Here is an 18,330-nt window from a genome sequence, read left to right as displayed (position 1 = left end):
AATGAAACCACTGTAGAGGTGGCCAAAGCCTATGGATTCCAAACCTTGCATGTAGAGTTTTATGTCTGACCTCACCAAAGAAATGTTCCTCTGATCACTGCCCTCTGACACCGACTGCCTCACTCCGTCTCTCTCTTGGGAACTAACAGTGGGAAACTAACAGCCTGCATGCTTCATGGGTCTCTCTAAGAGTTTCAAGGGCCTTCTGTACTTTCAAGACCTGTGCTAATATGGTAGCCACTTACCTCCAAAGGCTATGTCTGAATTAAGGTGAATTAAAATTCAAGATATGCCCCTCAGTCTTAAAGGTCTCTTTTCATGTGTTCAGTAGACATATATGGCTACCATCTTGGACTCCCTTCCATTCATGCAGAGAGTTTTATTGGATAACTCTACTCTGGGTAATATTGTTTAATGGAGAGAGAGAACGGAAAAAGACAAAGGTGAATCCGGGGGAGGAGGAAGGGCAGAAAATAAAAAGAGAAAGGACAATTTGAAGCTGGAAAAAGTCTTTTCTAAAACTTTCTATACTAGCATAAGCTTCATAATTTCTGGAGGTCTGGTTAGAACTGGGCTGTAAATATGGTCAGGTTTCCTAGTGGGTCAGTTGAGAAATCACCACCTTAACCCACGATCCTAGACCTTTATCTTTCACACTACACAGCCTGGCATGTGGCTTTCCCACCACGGGGGCAGGGGAAGACCAGAGTCAGGGCCATGGACCTCACTGCCTCCCTCCAGGGCCACAGACGAAGCCATGGGTCTGGATGAGTTTTAAGAGATCTCACGCGGTCTTTCTCATTGCTTTCTCTCAGTGCCTCACTCTCCTCGAGCTGCCTTTGGTGAATTCTACACAAAACAGACTGATCAGCCACTGTCTCTAAAACACGAGCACCTCTTTGACCCTGGCCAGGTAAAGAGCCACAGAAGTAGGACAAATGTTTGATCCTGATGTAGAATTGACCACATTCACACACCTTTCTTCACAAGATCCTGGTACGTCACCTGGAGCAAACTATTTAACCTTTCTGAGCTCAGTTGTTCCATCTACAAAATGGTCATCACACACCAAAAGTAAAGGTCTGACCCTCATCACTTGACCTAAGACCTCTAGACCCCACCATCGGGGAGTGTCCAGGTACTTGAGATGTTATCGCTACTACGGTCCTCTGTCAGCCTGTGTCATCAGAGGCCTGGGGGACAAGATGTCAATGGTACGAGGTCTCAAGGAATCCCACAGCCCCCTAGAGATTGATCTGTCCTTGAACTTGGTTATGAGGCTGTCTCCCCACTTTCTAGTGGGCTGGGGAAAAAATGATTAAAAAGGGCCTCCAGGCAGAGTGATGGAGCCTGGTGCTCCAGGGGTCTCAGGCTTAGTAATATTAATTCGGTCACCCCACCCCCTGACCCTGGCTGGTTCAGCCATCACTGGGGTACAGGTGGGAGCCCGGGCACAGCATAGGTGGTGCATGCACACCCACCCTCACGTTGTTATGCTGACACATGATGCTCCTGTTCACTAAGCCATGGTGGTTCACCACAGACTGTGAGACGCCATTGTCTCCTGGCAGTGGAAAGCAGCCCTTAGTTCCAAAACACACAGCAGGAAGGGAATCAAGATGCCGAGATCCAATATGAGATTCCTTCCCCCCCCCCTCTACTATTTCCAACTATGAGGCTGACTTCCTTTCCTCTCTGCTGTCTCTGTCTCTCTAGCCCCCAGGACTTAGGGTCCATGTAGACTGGCAGTTCTTCTTAACACAGAAGCCAAGGCTGGACTTTAGGGGAGGGGGCGACCAGTGAGCCAGGGGCTGGAAACAGGTTCTTCCATCTCCAACCAAACAACGGTGGCTGTGAGCCATGAAGAGGCCCCATAGCCCAGGACTGACCTGTGATGCTCCAGAAGAGTCCAACAGCTGGGGGAGGGAATGCTTCCGGCCGTCCCGGGAGACCTCCAGCATCCTGGCCCGGGGGTCCCCGTTGCGCACCATCAGCTCATTGTATTCTTCAACTGACTCTAGGCGGTGGACACCCCCTTGAAAAAAGAGGGGGAAAATACGGCTTAAGATAGGTTGAGAAGAACCTTAACAGCATCCACAGATGCAAGCTCTTTGCATTTATGCTGCAGGCTCGGTTTTAGAAGGCCTGGTGTCTAAAACAGCACCAAGCCCACCGACTCCCACCGCCGAGTTCTGGGTAAGGCTGTTGCGTGTTGAGGCTGTTAAGGCCAAGAAGCTATGAAGAAACTGCCCATTTTCGAAGCGACCAGACTGGCTACGGGACAGTGCATTTGTGTGATCCAAGTCAGGTGTAGATGTGCTAGAGAAAGTGCTGAACAACAGCAAGAAGGTCGGGAGGACGTGGTCTCCCAGGGGCGGGGAGGATTGCTTTGTGGTCTGTACAGTTCCATTGCTGGGCAGACATTTCCCCCCAAGTAATGACTCTTAAAATCCACTTTTTATTGAAGTATAAAATCTATAGAAATATACACAAATCCTAGGTGTTCAGTTCAATAAAATTCCACAAAGCGAACATACCAAAAACGAACACCCAGGTTGGGAAATAGAACTAGAATAGAAATAGAACATTCACCAGAACCTCAAAAGTTCCTTTTTGTGCCACTGGCGACTCTCACCCCACTGTCCCCACGATGCTGACCGCAAACGTTATATTTTGGCTCCCTTTTGATATTTATATTAATGAATGTGTATAATATGTGCTTTTTTGCACACGGCTCCTTGTTCGTAACATCTGTTTGTAAGATTCGTATGCTGTTTGCATGTCGGAAGCTTGCTTATTCCCATTCTATTTAAATCGCATTGTATCAGCACGCCACTGTTTACTTATAATTCCATTGTGGTGGACATTTGGCTTATTTCCAGTTTTAGATAGAGAATAAAGGTCAGTAACCTTTTTTTTTCTTGAGTGAGGGCCAGAGAGTACATGTTTTCACCTTTCTGGGCCATCAATGGTCTTGGTGTATATACTTTTTTTTTTTTTGGTGGTACTGGGGTTCCTGGAAACCCTTCTACCTCTGGGCTACACTCCCAGACCTATTTTTACATTTTTATTTGGAAACAGGGTCTCCTAAGCCAGCGAGGGCGGCTGGCTTCGAACCTGTGTGATCCTCCTGTCCCTGCCTCCCAAGCGCGGGGATTACAAGTGTGAGCCACCACGCCCAGCCTATACTTATTTTTTAATAGCCTGCTAAAAATGTAGAAAGCATTTCTGGCTTTCTTCCTGGCTCCCATAGGGCCATGCAAATACAGCTGTGCGCTATTGTTTGCTGAGCCATGATCTAGAATATACCAGTACTGAAGATGCTTATACATTTTTCTTGCACATGTCATTTCTGTTGGATGATGCCTAGGGGTGCGGGTCCTGGGTATGGAAAGCTATTCACCTCTGCGATGTGGTCTCTCCAGAATGGATGAGTTCCAGCTTCTCCATATCCTTATTATTCTTGGCCAGTTTTTAATTTTTGCCATTCTGGTGGGTATACAATGGTACTTAGATGTGGGGTGTGTGTGTGTGTGTGTGTGTGTGTGTGTGTGTGTGTGTTACTGAGGACTGAACCTGGGGGCATCCTACCTCTGAGCTACACCTCTAGGAATTTTATCTTTATTTTGAAACAGGGACTCACTAGTTTGCTGAGAGTAAATATATGGTGGTGCATCACCACACCAGACATTAATTTGATACTTTAAAAAGAATATATTGAGAGCTGGGTGTGGTCCAGCATTTGGGAGACTGAGACAGGAGGATCTGGGTTTGTGACCAGTCTGAGCTACTTACTGAGGCCCTCTGCAACTCAGTGAGACCCTGTTGCAAAATAAAGAATAAAATATAGGGCTAGGGATGTAGCTTGGAGGTAGAATGCCCCTGGGTTCCATCCCCAATCCCCCCCCCCCACTACACACACACACACACACACACACACACACACACACACATATATACACACACACACACGTTAATGGTGATAAAAAGTAGAAGAGTGCTGATAGTTATACTATAATGGATATAACTAAAGGCTTGGCTTTTCAAAGGTTAAATATTAACTTTGTGAAGCAGGTTTTAAACATCTGAAATTTCTTTGCAACCAAGGAAAGTTTTGCATTTAAAAAGATCATAAACCTAAGGGATTAACATAGATAAATCAAAGTACCAATATTAAAGGAGAACCCTGCTGGCATAAAAGGAAATATGAAGTAAGGAAAACTCAAGTTCAAATATCAGAAAAATGTTCCATGAAATGACAGATGACATAGCTTTCTTCATTTTGGAGCCAGACAGGGTAAAACCACTGGAAATGGCTGGAACCTCTTTACAGACGCTCTAATAGTTTGTGACTTCATCATTCGTGACCAGATTAATCTCTCTTGGCATGCTTACTCATCTGAAAAAGATTTATTAGAAGAAAATTCCTTTTGAGCTGACAGGCAGGCACTTGTCACCAAAAGGACAAAAACCATCAACAGTAGTGTCCATAGGTAATACACCGATACGTGAACACCAGAGGGACTCATTTAAAGAAAATGTGAGCCGGGCGTGGTGGCGCACGCTTGTAATCCCCGCGCTTGGGAGGCGGAGACAGGAGGATCGCGCAGGTTCGAAGCCAGCCGCGCTGGCTTAAGAGACCCTGTTTCCAAATTAAAAAAATATAAAAGTAGGTCTGGGAGTGTAGCCCGGAGGTAGAAGGGTTTCCAGGAACCCCAGTACCACCAAAAAAAAAAAAAAAAAAAAAAAAAAGAAAATGTGAGATGAACATACAGGTCTACAGGAACAATTAGAAGCTGATTACACAAAAATCTCCTGTTTGCCAATGCCTGTAGAATGAGCATATTTCACAGGACTGAGTCAAGGCCCAACTCTTTTAAACCTCATTAAAATGACTACACTTCTAGTCTTATCTCCCTCTACCTGGCTCCATGAATTTTGCTAACCTGATGCCTGTCAAAGGAAAGGATTTGTTCTCCTTTGCTTTAGTTTCCCAAACTGAGGCCTGCAGACGTCACGTGAAGTTTTACCCACCTTTGCCTGCACCGTCCCCTACCACCCAAGATTCTGCTTTGGCTTCTCCCTAATTACTCTGACAAGCTCTGCCGGATGGAATCATTATTGTATCAGATTGTACTGGGTCTTTCAAATGGCTGAGAAAAAAAAAAATGCCTAAAACTTCTCTAACAAATTTTTCCCTATTGGAGGCTGAGACAGGAGGATCGCGGTTCACGGACAGCCTCAGCTACTTAGTGAGGCCCTTTGCAACCCAGTGAGACCATTTCAAAATAAACAATAAAAGCCGGGTGTGGTGGCGCACGCTTGTAATCCAGCATTTGGGAGGCTGATTCCAGAGGATGGTGGTTCACAGACAGCCTCAGCTACTTAGTGAGGCCCTCCGCAACTCAGTGAGACCCTGTTTCAAAATAAAGAATAAAAAAATTGGGCAGTGGGTGTAGTTTGGAGGTCAAATGCCTCTGAGTTCCATCCACAGACGCGCAAATAAATAAATAAATAAATAAATAAATAAATAAAATAAAAAAGATGGCTGGAGGTGTCTCTCAGAGGTAGAATGCCCCTGGGTTCCATCCCCAGTTCTGAGAAAAAAAAAAAATTCTCCCCACTGTCCCCAAACTCTCATCCATTTTGTCCTGAGTCTGGGCCACTCCTACTGAATCCTGCCAGTGTCCTGGCGTGCCTTTATCTTGCATCTTCTGAACATGTTCCCCAGCACCACAAGCCCCAGCTATTTCCAGTCTTGTTCCTCCTGTGCGCACCTCGTGGGCCGTCACTGTATGTACGTGTGTGTTGCCTCTGCTGGGACCACAAGTCCTTGAGAGAGCCTTCCTGTCTAAACCCGGTGAGACAATGGTGAGAACAATAGAACGAAAAAGAAAATGACTGTGGAGCTGGCGACAGCAATGGTAATAGCAGTGGCAGCCGCCATGAGGTGTGGGCCGTGGAGGCCCCACTTTGGAGCGCCAGTGCCACCTACGCACTCTCAGCTCAATTTCCAACAGGGATCTCACAATTACAGGTGGAATAAATATCATACAATCATGAAGTGACACAGGAAGAAGATGAGGCGCAGAGAAGCCACTTGTCCTAGGTCATTTGTCCCACAGGAAGTGGGGGAGCCGGGGACTGAACACAGTTCTAGCTGATGTCTGCACGTATTCCCGTCCCGCTCCTCTGTTTCCTTGGCAAGGCCTTGGGTGTCCTGGAAGGACACAGGAAGATAGGGTGGCGATCCTTAGTGGCAAACAGTGGCCAGCCCTGGGCTTACTACTCAGAAGATGCTGCTCATTCTGTGTTAATAGTATTCTTATCTGGGTGTGGAAGGTCGTCAAGGGCTCCTGTGCTGAGGGCTCGTTCCCAGCACAGCCAGGTTTGGAGGTGGGCTTTGGGGAGTGTTTGGACCACGCGGGCTCTGGTCTCATTTGTGGACAGATGCATGGAGATCTGATTGGTCAACTGAGAAGTGGGGGAACCGCAGGACTGTAGGAGGCGGGACTTAGCTGGTGGTTGGGGCCTTAGGGGTCGCCTTTTAACATTCTGTCTTGTCCGTGCTCCTCCCTCCCTGTCTCTCTGCCGTGAGCTGAGTGGCTTCCCTCCACCGTGCCCTTTCACCACGGTATCCTGCCTGGATATCCTCAGGCCCAGAGCGATGGAGTCTGTCACGCATGGACTGAAACCACAAGCCCAAAGAAAGCGTTCCTCCTCTAAGCTGATTTTCTCAGTGACAAAAAAGAAGAAAAAAACCTGACAAATACAAGTACGAACAGAGTTAGAAAATTAGAAAATTAGAAAAAGTTCCTCAGTTAGACCCCCTCCTCACATCTGAATCTAGGAAGACCCAGACTGGGGACAGAATTCTTTTTACCATCTCTAGGAAGCCACAAGGCAGGGGAAGAACTCTGCTGGGGGGCAGATTCTTTTCCTGGCTCTGACTGCATGACCTTTGGGACCCACTTCAATTCTCAATCTCATCCATAAAACAAGGAATGTGACCAGCTTGGTTCCAAAGGTCCCTCTGTTTTCTCAGAGCCCCGTGAGCCTTCTTGGGGACCATTTACAAGATGTGGATCAACTTTGCTAAGACAGAGCTTCTCCTGTGCCCTGTGACTCTCCCGCCTCAAGCACACACACAGGATTTAAATGTATCTCACTCGACTGTTCCATGGGGCTGGCAAGAGCCAGAGAGCCCTCAGGAATTCCCATCCATCTCTACACAGCACCATTCCTTTTTGTCACGAATCCATGTTCTAACACTCGTTCAGATGTAACATTGCCTAAGTTTTCTCAGTTATGAATAATACAAATAGTTCATTTTGTTATTTGGGTATAAGAAGAGATGCATCTAAAAGCTGGGCGTGGTGGTGCACACTTGTAATCCTAGCATTTAGGAGGCTAAGACCAGAGGATCTGGTTCATGGACAGCCTCAGCTACTTAGTGAGGCCCTCAGCAACTCAGTGAGACATTGTTTCAAAATAAAGAATAAAAAATAGGGCTGGGGTGTAGCTGGGAGATAGAATGCCCCTTAGTTCCATCCTCAGTACCACCACCAAAAAAAAAAAAAAAAAAAAAAAGAAGGATGTATCTTATGGTTCTATACCTGCCATCTTACCCGAAAATGAACTCAGTAGAGGCCAAATAGGCAGGGAGGGAGGGGGATGATCTTGGTGGCATCATGGTCTCTGCCTCCCAACAGATGTAGGTAGTGTAACAGGACACCAGCTTTTTCTGGGTGTTAGCACACCATGCATGGCACCATATGCTTTTATGTACATTTAAAAAAAGTTTACCCAGCTCTTTCAAGTCAGGATATTACCCCCTTTCTTTTGGGTGGGGAGTAGAAGTTTGTGGGGCTCAGCAACCCACCCCAGAGTGTATGGAAACTCAAGAGCTGAGGTAAGCTAGTTCTGCCAGGTTATAAAGCTCTCACTGCCTGCCATCTTGGGTGACTGTCATGGGCAGGTGCCCAGGGCTGACTTCTCCATTAGGACAGCGGTCTTGTCCATTGGTGTCAGAAGCTCTTGTTACTTTCAAGACCCACGGAAGTGTTTTAATTACTTTTTGTTGCACTGGGGATTGAACCCAGGTTATTCTACTTCTGAGCTATACCCTTAGCCCTATTTTACTTTAGTTTTGAAACAGGGTCTCGCTAAGTTGATGAGAGTCCTGCTACTTGCTGAGGCTGTCCTTGAACCAATGATCTTCCTGTCTCAGCCTCCCAAGTAGTAGCATTACAGGCATACACCACCATGCCTGGGTTAATTATTATTATTATTATTTTTTTTGTGTGTGACACTGGGGATTGAACCCAGGTGCATTCTACCTCCAAGCTATATGCCAGCCCTATTTTTATTCTTTATTTTGAAACAGGGCCTCACTGAATTGCAGAAGGCCTCACTAAGTAGCTGAGGCTAGCCATGAACCTGCAATCCTCCTGTCTCAACCTCCCAAGGACTGGGATTACAAGCGTGAGCTACCATGTCTGGCTTTTGTTAATTACTTTTTTTTTTTTTTTTTTGGTGGTACTGGGGATGGAACCCTTCTACTGATGGGCTATACTCCCAGACCTATTTTTTATATTTTATTTGGAAACAGGGTCTCTTAAGCCAGAGAGGCTGGCTTCGAACCTGCACGATCCTCCTGTTTCCGCCTCCCAAGAGCGGGGATTACAAGCGTGCACCCCCATGCCCAGCTCATTAAGTACTTTTTTAAATTAAAAAAAAATTGAGCAGGGTGTGTTGGTACATGCCTATGATCCCAGACCTTGGGAGGCTGAGACAGGTGGATTGTAGGTTGGAGGACAGCCTTAGCAATTTAGCAAGATTCTCGGCAACCTAGCAAGATCCCGTCTCAAAACAAAACAAAACAAAACAGAGCTGGGCCGGGTGTGGTGGTGCACACTTGTAATCCCAGCGTTTGGGACTCTGAGACAGGAGGATCGCACAGGTTTGAAGCCAACCTCAGCTACTTAGTGAGGCTCTCAGCATCTTAGTGAGACCCTGTTTCCAAATAAAATGTATAAAATAGGTCTGGGAGTATAGCTCAGAGGTAGAAAAGCCCCTGGGTTCCACCCTCAGAAACACACACACACACACACACACACACACACACACACACACACACACACACACACAGCTGGAGCTTTAGCTTGGAGGTGGAATGCCTCTGGGTTCAATCCCCAGTACCACACACACAATATAAATTGAACATAATAGTAATTAATAGATAAAAAAGAATCTACTCTGTTTCTTCATTCCAATACAACCATGAAATACAATTGTTATTTTTTTATGGGAGAAAGGACCAGTGAGGTGAAAATGTCTAGGGCTCATGAAAGCCACAGTACATCTCCTGCACACAGCCTCCGCCCTCAGCCCTTGCCGTCATTCTCAGGACACAGGCCGCGACTCTAAGGAAATGCCTAGGAAATACAACATTTCACTTGTTCCCAAAGGGTCAACTCCATTCTACTGATTTCCTGAGATGCAGAGTTGATACTGGAAAAGTGGCCCTTGTGCTGCTTGTTCTGGTTGGACCAGGGTTGGTGGACAGGTGTTCCTGGGAAGATGGGCCACCAGGGACATCCACGCTGGAGGGATCACCTGAGATCCTATTGAAATACATGAGCTTGCAGTGGAGATACATAGCAAGGTTGACTTTCACACTGTCATGACTCAAATAAAAATATTCACAGGGGCAGCTAGGCTTACAGGAAGTTGTTATGCCAAGGGCATGCATCACCTAAGGAAAAACAATTTCAAGGTTCACTTTTTTCTTTCCTTCCTTCCTTCCTTCCTTCCTTCCTTCCTTCCTTCCTTCCTTCCTTTTCTTTCTCTCTTTCTCTTTCTCTGATTCCCAGGGGGTTCCACCTCTGAGCTATACCCCCAGCCCTTTTATTTTTATTTATTTATTTTTTTTGCAGGTCTGGGGATGGAACCCAGGGGCATTTGACCTCCAAGCTACACCCACTGCCCAATTTTTTATTCTTTATTTTGAAACAGAGTCTCACTGAGTTGCAGAGGACCTCACTAAGAAGCTGAGGCTGTCTGCGAACCATGATCCTCTGGTCTCAGCCTCCCGAATGCTCCTTTTATTCTTGATTTTGATAAAAGCATCTCATTAAGTTGCCGAGGGTCTTGCTAAGTTGCTAGGCTGGCTGGGAACCCGTGATCCTCCTGACTCAGCCTCCCAAGTACTGGGATTAGAGGTGTGTGTCACCAGGTTCGATTTTGGGGTTCTGGAAAGAAAAGGGCTCATGGGGGTAAAGGTGCCCTCTCCCCTCTCCTGGGCCGGAAGCTCAACTGGAGCGCCCACTTACCCGAAAGACGACTCTTGAGCTTCATTTTACTGCTGCCCTGCTTGGGACTTTCCAGGCTCCCCTTGGATTCCTCAGCACCGCACGGATCTTGGGGCTCGTCCGACCCAGGCATCTGAAATGCAGAGAGCAGAGCTGACGGGAGAGGCTAGTTCTGCGATGACTTAGGCAACTCCTCAGAGCCCTTATCTCAGGAGCCTGGAGGAGTGGAAACATAGGTGTCACATGAGAAAAAAGGTTCAGAAGGCCCGAGCAGAGTCCTTGGACTCCCTGTAGTCAGAGAGCTATGTGCCGGCAAGTTCCTCCCCACTGCATCTCCAGTGCAGCCCAGAACCAGGGAGATTTCAACGTGGAAGGGCCCCTGGCTGTTTTGTTTCTTTCTATATTAGAGGAACCATGTTGGTCAAGGTCACCCAAGGCAGCCAATGGCCGAGCTGCACCTAGAGTCCCAGTCTCTTGGCTTGTGAGTCAGTGCTTTTCCTACAATGCAAGTTGCAACACATGTTAAGCCAGAAACTTAAACCCAAATCTAAGGTTCCTGCAGTAAAACTTTGATTTTGTGGCAGGCAAGTAACTATAGGTGTGCACTGAGCACTTAATGATGGGGATGTGTGCTTGGAAATGTGGTGTCAGGAGATTGTGTCATTGTGGGAACACCACAGGAGTATATGCACACAGCCCTAACGTACACACAGGTGAGTCGTGCCATGGTACCTGATACAATCAAGAGATGTGTGGACAGGAGATGTCTGGGGCTGCGTGCAGCATGACATTGCATATTTTTCTACTTTAAAACAATAACTAGAAGGAGCACACCCTAAAACAATGGCAAAAGTACAGTATAGTAAATACATAAACCAGCAATATAGTCATTTATTATTGAGTATTATGTACTTTTTTGGGTACTGGGGACTGAACCCAGGGATGTTCAATTTTTTTTTTTTTTCCGATACTGGGGATGGAACCCAGGGGCATTCTACCCTCAGAGTTACACTCCCAGCCCTATTTTTTATTATTTATTTTGAAACAGGGTCTCACTGACTTGCAAAGGGCCTCACTAAATAGCTGAGGCTGTCCACAAACCATGATTCTCCTGTCTCAGCCTCCTAAATGCTGGGATTATAAGAATGCATGCCTGGCTCTAGGGGTGTTCAATTTCTGAGCTACACTCTTAGCCTTTGTTTTTTTTTTTTTTTTTTTTTTTTTTAAATAGGGTATAGCTAGCTGGGCATGGTGGCACACTCTTGTAATCTCCAGTAGTGGAAAAAAAAAAAAAAAGGGTCTAGCTAAGTTGCTGAGGCTGCACCTGAATGTGATCCTCCGATCTCAGCCTCTGAAGTGCTGGGATCACAGGTGCGTGTGACCATGCCTGGCTATGCTATGTTTTTATATGACTAGTGACGGGTAGGTTTGATTATACCAGCATCATCCCAGACATGAGACGCTATGCTATGATATCACTTGGTTTCTCAGCTCCGTGGTGATCTTATGTGACCACAGTGGTATACGCAGCCTGTCACTGAATGAAACATCATTATGTGTCACACGACTACAATTTCTTCAGCCAACCTGGAGTTTCCTGTGCCACACTCCTAAGTCCTAACTTAGGATCATTTCCCAGAATTGAGTACCACCAGGTGTGTGAAGGCTGTAGCCTTGTGTATCTACAGAGTCTAAGCCCAAGAAAGGCTGATCCAGACCTCCATCCTAGAAAAGCCAAATACTCTAAACACTACTAGTAATCACTACATTGGGGAATGATACGCATGTGTCCAAGAAATTTGGGGGGAAGTAAGTTTAGATATACCAAACATATGAGATACATCAAACAATAATCTTTCCAATTTGATATTTTAGTTTCCTTTGAGGTTCTGGATGAAAAAAAGCCCAACATTAAAATAGATAAGATTCATGTGAAAGAATGTTTACATATTTAAAAAGGGCATGTGATATATCCTTTGACACTTAGCATTCTTCTAAAAATCATGTCATCATAATGTAGAAAAGCCTTACCTAATTTTAAGAGGTAAAAATTATATACTGAACATTAAATTCAGTGTTTAAAATGTATAAGTATGTAATGTGGTCCCCAAGTACCTCCCTTTTATTTTTTATTATTTTATTTATTTATTTTTTGTGGTACTGGGGTAGGACCCAGGGGCATTCTACCTCTGAGCTATACCCTCATCCCTATTTTTTATTCTATTTATTTATTTATTTATTTATTTATTTTTGCAGTACTGATGATAGAACTCGGTCATTCTACCTCTGAGCTACACCCCAAGCCCTATTTTTATTCTTTATTTTGAAACAGGGTCTTACTAAGTTGCAAAGGGCCCCACCTAAGTAGCTGTCTTTGAACTGTGATCCTCCTGTCTCAGCCTCCCTAATGCTGGGCTTACAAGTGTGCACTACCATGCCCAGCTTTTATACTTTATTTTGAAACAAGGTCTCACTAAGTTGCAGAGGGCCTCACTTAGTAGCTGAGGCTGTCTACGAATCACAAATCAAGATCCTCCTGTTTCAGCCTCCCAAGTACTGGGATTACATACATGTGTCACCACTCCCGGAAGCTCCCCCTCTTTTATGAGGTAATTATTTGTATCTAAAATTTATAGCCAGTGCAGAAGGTGTGGGAGATTCTCACTTCTTTCTCAAGCTCAAATTGTCTTTCAAGATGAGGAAGAAATCAAAGATCTGAGAGTGAGGAGCTGTTGGTGAAGTTGAGGAAGGGGGTATTGGGAAAATAAGTAGCTGAGGCTGGCTTCAAACCTGCGCGATCCTCCTGTCTCAGCCTCCCAAGCGCGGGGATTACAGGCGTGCGCCAACACGCTTGGCTTACGGAAAATAAGTTAATCCTACATATAACACAAAGGCCACCCATCTGGTGTAACTGTATTACAGTGTCAGTGGCTGGTAGGTGTCCAGGTTTAAATCATGCAGAAAAGGCAAGAACAGGATCCTGAGGACGACTGCAGTCTGGAGGGATGTCTTTCCACCTTTGAATCTTGACATCAATGCAAATGCAGTGGGAAGAGCCCTCTTCAGACAAGCCAGAGGCCCAGGCCACATGGACATGTGAGTTGGAATAATCCAGAGAGGCCTCTGGGCCTCTTTGCATGGCTCTAAACACTTCAGGAAAAGACCCTGTGTCTAGACTGTAGACAGCAACTACTGGACACTGAGAAGAGTTCCTGGTTTTTCTCTGGCTGTACCACCTCACCCAGGCTGTAAACCTTCAGAGAAACACACTCCTGGCTTGCAAGTCACAACCTCCTTTGATGTTCATTAAATGAATGGTTTATTGCACAATGGCCAAGGCCAAAACCACCAGACAACCCAAGATGCTCATATCAAGGGAAGAAAACCATCCTGGCCTCTTGTTTCTGCGGTTTTGAAGTGTCCTCTAGCTGGGCACAGTGGCACATGCCTGTAATTCCAGTTCTTGGGAGGCTGAGATAGGAGTATCATAGGTTCAAGGCCAGCCTTAGCAATCTACAGAGACCCTCAGCAACTTGGCAAGACCCTCAAAATAAAAAGCACTAGGGGTAAGCTGAGTGTGGTGGGGCACACTTGCAATCCCAGAATTTGGGAGGCTGAGACAGGAGGATCATGGTTCTCGGCCAGCCTCAGCTACTTAGTGAGACCCTTCAAACCTCAGTGAGACCCTGTTTCAAAAGAAAGAATAAAAAAATAGGGCTGAGGGTGTCATTTGGAGGTAGAATACCCCTGGGTTCCATTCTCAATACTGCAATAATAAAAAAAGGGGGGCTATATCTTGGAGGTAGAATGCTCCTGGGTTCAATAACTAGTAAAACACACACACACACACACACACACACACACACACACACACACACACACACGATGTTTCTTTTTTTAAATTACCCTATTCATTAAAGAATGAAATGAGATTTAGTTTTCATGATCTAGAAAATGTCAATACTATTTTTTATGCCAAAGAAATATATATTTTTTTGTACTAGAGATTGAACCCACAGGTATTCTACTTCTGAGTTATACCCCTAGCCCTTTCTATTTTTTTTTATTTTGAAATAGGGTCTCACTGCCGGGCGTGGTGGCGCACGCTTGTAATCCCCGCGCTTGGGAAGCAGAGACAGGAGGATCGCGCAGGTTTGAAGCCAGCCGTGCGTGCTTGCTTAGGAGACCCTGTTTCCAAATAAAAATGTAAGAACAGGTCTGGGAGTGTAGTCCAGAGGTAGAAGGGCTTTCAGAAACCCCAGTACCACAAAAAAAAAAAATAGGGTCTCACTAAGTTGCTAAGGCTGGCCTTAAACCTGTGACCCTCTTATCTCAGCTTCCCAAGTACTGGGATTACAGGCATATATGCCACTGCACCAAGCTATGCCAGAGAGATCTTATACTACATATGCTACAGATAGTGTATGTTACTACTTTGGCTAGAACCAATAAGAACAGTTAGAACCAATAAGAATGAACCTAGAGATATCCCAAAGTATTGCAAAGGCATTGTTGAGCTCAAGGTAGAAGTGAACTCTGTAGAACATACTGAAAGTGCTAGCATAGGTATCTTAGTCCATCTTTTTTTTTTGCCATAGTAGAATACCAGAGACTGAGTAAGTTATAAAGAAAAGAAGCTTATTTCTCACAGTTCTGAAGCCTGGGAAGTCCAACATCGAAATGCCAACATCTGGCAAGGGTTTTCTTGCTGCGTCATCCCATGGCAGAAGGCAGAAAGGCAAGAAATTGTCAGCGAGCAAGAGGCAACCAAACTGGCTCTGATAATAAGATTACTCTTGCAATAAATAACCCACTCTCACAACAGTGACATTAATCCTTTCATGAGGGCTCTAATCACCTCGTATTAGGCCCCACCTCTCAACTCTGTTCCACTGGGGATTAAATTTCCTACACATGAATTTATTCAAAGCATAGCAATAGGATTCTAAATTTAAATAGGACCATTTCCTCCTATAATAGGAAACTGGTTTGTCATGATGTCCAGTGGCTCATAACTCAATGAACAGGAAGTGGGCTGCCTAGGCACTTCAATTCCAGATTATAGCAGGAAGCAGCAGCAGACACAGTGTAATTCTGATTATAATGTGCCTTTCCTTAGTCTTTTGACTATTGTCTGAAAACGTCCAGACCCTAAGAGGCATCCTTTGTTTTGTATATTGCTCCTCCCAACCCCAGAAGCACACACACAAAAATTGTTCTAAAGGTGTCATTTGGGTTGTTCTAAAATAAAATTTGTAGAAAGTTCTCCTGGAAGGCCTTCAGTTTGGCGAGATAGTTGGTATTAATCTATTATTTATGAGCAGTTTTCAATTGGCTTGTTATAAAACAATGCCATTATATTATTGGAATCTAATACAGTTGCCAGCATATGTAGGAGCTCTTTTCTTGCTCTTTTCTCTTGTCTCTCAGTTAAACAACAAAAAACAAAACCAAAACAAACAAACAACAACAAAAACACCTTTAGCTTTTAGCACAATGGTAGACAGAGTGGTCAAGGATCCAGGGCACAAATTCTGGTTGTGGCATCTTATTGGAGTTTAGACACGTTAATCAATGTCTTCGAGCTCCAATGTCTTTGTCTGAAATACAGGTTTACATTTAAGAATTAAATGACATAGGTTTCTGATTAAAGATAGAAAATTTCCCTCTTGAAACTACCATGGCAGGGAAGGAATAAAACAAAAAACGAAACACATGATCCCACAGGGGCAAAGAGAATGGACGACAACAGCAACAGAACTCTGCAAATCAGTACGCAGTCACGTGTGTGGTGACAGGTCCGGTTTAGGCCGAGTCCTAACTGGGGACTAAGAAAGACGGGCAGCAACCCGTTTGGCACAGAGAACCCCCAGAAGCTCAGGAGTTTCCCACAGAGGGCCTCTGGAAGCAGGCATGAAGGTAAGGCTGGAGCAGTGGAACAAGAAATAGCCGGGAGTTCAAAGTCACTGATGCTGAGGCTCACGGCGGCCTGAGGCAGAGGGAGATTCCCAGGGCTCGGGAGTGACCTTGGCACACTGTGGGCTGGGAGAGCTGCCAGAGCGCGCAGGGGCCCAGGCTTCTCTGAGACCCAGAACCGAGCAGCACTCTCCTCAGTTCTATCTATGCTCCACCGGAGTTTACTCCAGGGATGGAGAAGGAGAGAATGGAAGCTTCTTGGCGACACCAAAGTTGCCTATTAGCCCGGAAAGAGGGAGAATTATCGCCATCATGTGGATATCTAGGATATAATATTTTTGGACTGGGGATTGAACTCAGAGGCATTCTACCTCTAAGCCACATTCCAGTCCTTCCTTCCTTCTTTCCTTCCTTTTTTCTTTCTTTCTTTCCTTCTCTTTTTCTATCATTCATTCATTCATTCATCCATCTATCTAATCATCTATCTTTTTTCTTTTTTTGCAGTACTGGGGATGGAAACCAGGGGCATTCTACCTTTGAGCTACACCCCAGCCCTATTTTTTACTTAAAAAAATTTTTTTTTGTGGTACTGGGGTTCCTGGAAGCCCTTCTACCTCCAGGCTACACTCCCTGACCTATTTTTACATTTTTATTTGGAAACAGGGTCTCCTAAGTCAGCACGTGTGGCTGGCTTCGAACCCGCGCGATCCTCCTGTCTCTGCCTCCCAAGCGCGGGGATTACAAGCGTGTGCCACCACGCCTGGCTACTTTTTAAAATTTTGAAACAGGGTCTCACTGAGTTGCAAAGGGCCTCACTAAGTAGCTGAGGATGTCCTGAAACTGCGATCCTCCTGTCTCAGCCTTTCAAATGCTGGGATTACAAGCGTGCGCTACCACGCCTGGCTATCTATCTATCTATCTAGAAATAAGGTTTCTCTAAATTGCTGAAGGTCTTGCTAAATTGCTAAACCTGGCCTTAAGCCTGCAATTTCCTGTCTCAACCTCTCAAGTACTAGAATTAAAGGCCTGTGTCATCACGATATAAGTATTTTAACTCACAAATATGTGAACCTATCCTACTCAATGTATGAACCACACGCATATAGAGTGTTTGTAGGGTCAGGGGTATATAGCTCAGTGGTAGAGCACCTGCCTAACATGCACAAGGCCCTGGGCTTGACCTGCAGCACTGCAGGAACAAAACAGAAACAAAAACAGAAAACAGAATGAAAAAAAGAAAGAGAAAATAAACTTAACTGAGTAACAGAAGCAAAATCAGAGAGAAGACGGTGGATCCCAGGCTCAGAAAACAGAGAAATGTAAATGAAGAACTTTAATAGTAAAATTTGGGGCAGCTATACCAAGAGATATTGGAAAGTATGGGTATAAAAAGCCAGGTATGATGGTGCACGCCTCTAAGCCCGGTATTTGGAAGTCTGAGACAGGGGATCCCAGGTTCAAAGACAGCTTCAGCAACGTAGTGGGACTCAGCCTCTCAACAAGATCCCATCTCAAAATAAAACGCTGGCGTGCTGGAGCCCACTTATAATCCCAGCATTTGGGATGCTGAGACACGGACAGCCTCAGCTACTTAGTGAGGCCCTTTGCAACTCAGTGAGACCCTGTTTCAAAATAAAGAATAAAAAGTAAGAATGAGGGTGTAGCTCAGAGGTAGAATGCCCCTGGGTTCCATCCCCAGTACTGCAAATAAATAAATAAATAAATAAATAAATAATTGAAAATAAATTAAAAAATAAATAAAACAGGGCTGGGGGTACAGCTCAGAGGTAGAATGCCCTGGGTTTAATCCACAGCACCAAAAAGGAAAAAAAAAAAAAAAAAAAAAGAGTGTCAGCATAGAATGTAGTACAAATAAAAGTATACTTAAAAAAGAAGAGCTGGGTGTGGTGGCGCACACTTGTAATCCCCATGCTTGGGAGGCAGAGACAGGAGGATCACACAGGTTTGAAGCCAGCCACGCACGCTGGCTTAGGAGACCCTGTTTCCAAATAAAAATGTAAAAATAGGTCTGGGAGTGTAGCCTGGAGGTAGAAGGGCTTCCAGGAACCCCAGTACCACCACCACCAAAAAAAAAAAAAAA

General features: G+C 45.2%; 1 protein-coding gene across 1 annotated transcript in view; it reads right to left on the bottom strand.

Moving 5' to 3' along the window:
* The window catches only part of PDZD2 (PDZ domain containing 2), a gene marked incomplete at both ends in the record, with an annotated part of 280,449 nt that overhangs the window by 55,728 nt on the left and 206,391 nt on the right, over nucleotides 1-18,330 (bottom strand). Inside the window, 2 exons of the mRNA XM_080699919.1 lie at nucleotides 1,890-2,035; nucleotides 10,335-10,446. Coding sequence (XP_080556045.1) covers nucleotides 1,890-2,035; nucleotides 10,335-10,446 — 258 coding nt within the window. The remainder of the gene's footprint in view (nucleotides 1-1,889; nucleotides 2,036-10,334; nucleotides 10,447-18,330) is intronic.

Source organism: Muscardinus avellanarius, assembly GCF_963383645.1.
Source record: "Muscardinus avellanarius genome assembly, chromosome: 1".
NCBI lineage: Eukaryota > Metazoa > Chordata > Mammalia > Rodentia > Gliridae > Muscardinus > Muscardinus avellanarius.
The sequence above is the reverse complement of the archived record's forward strand: the minus strand, read 5'-3'. Positions and strand labels throughout refer to the sequence as shown.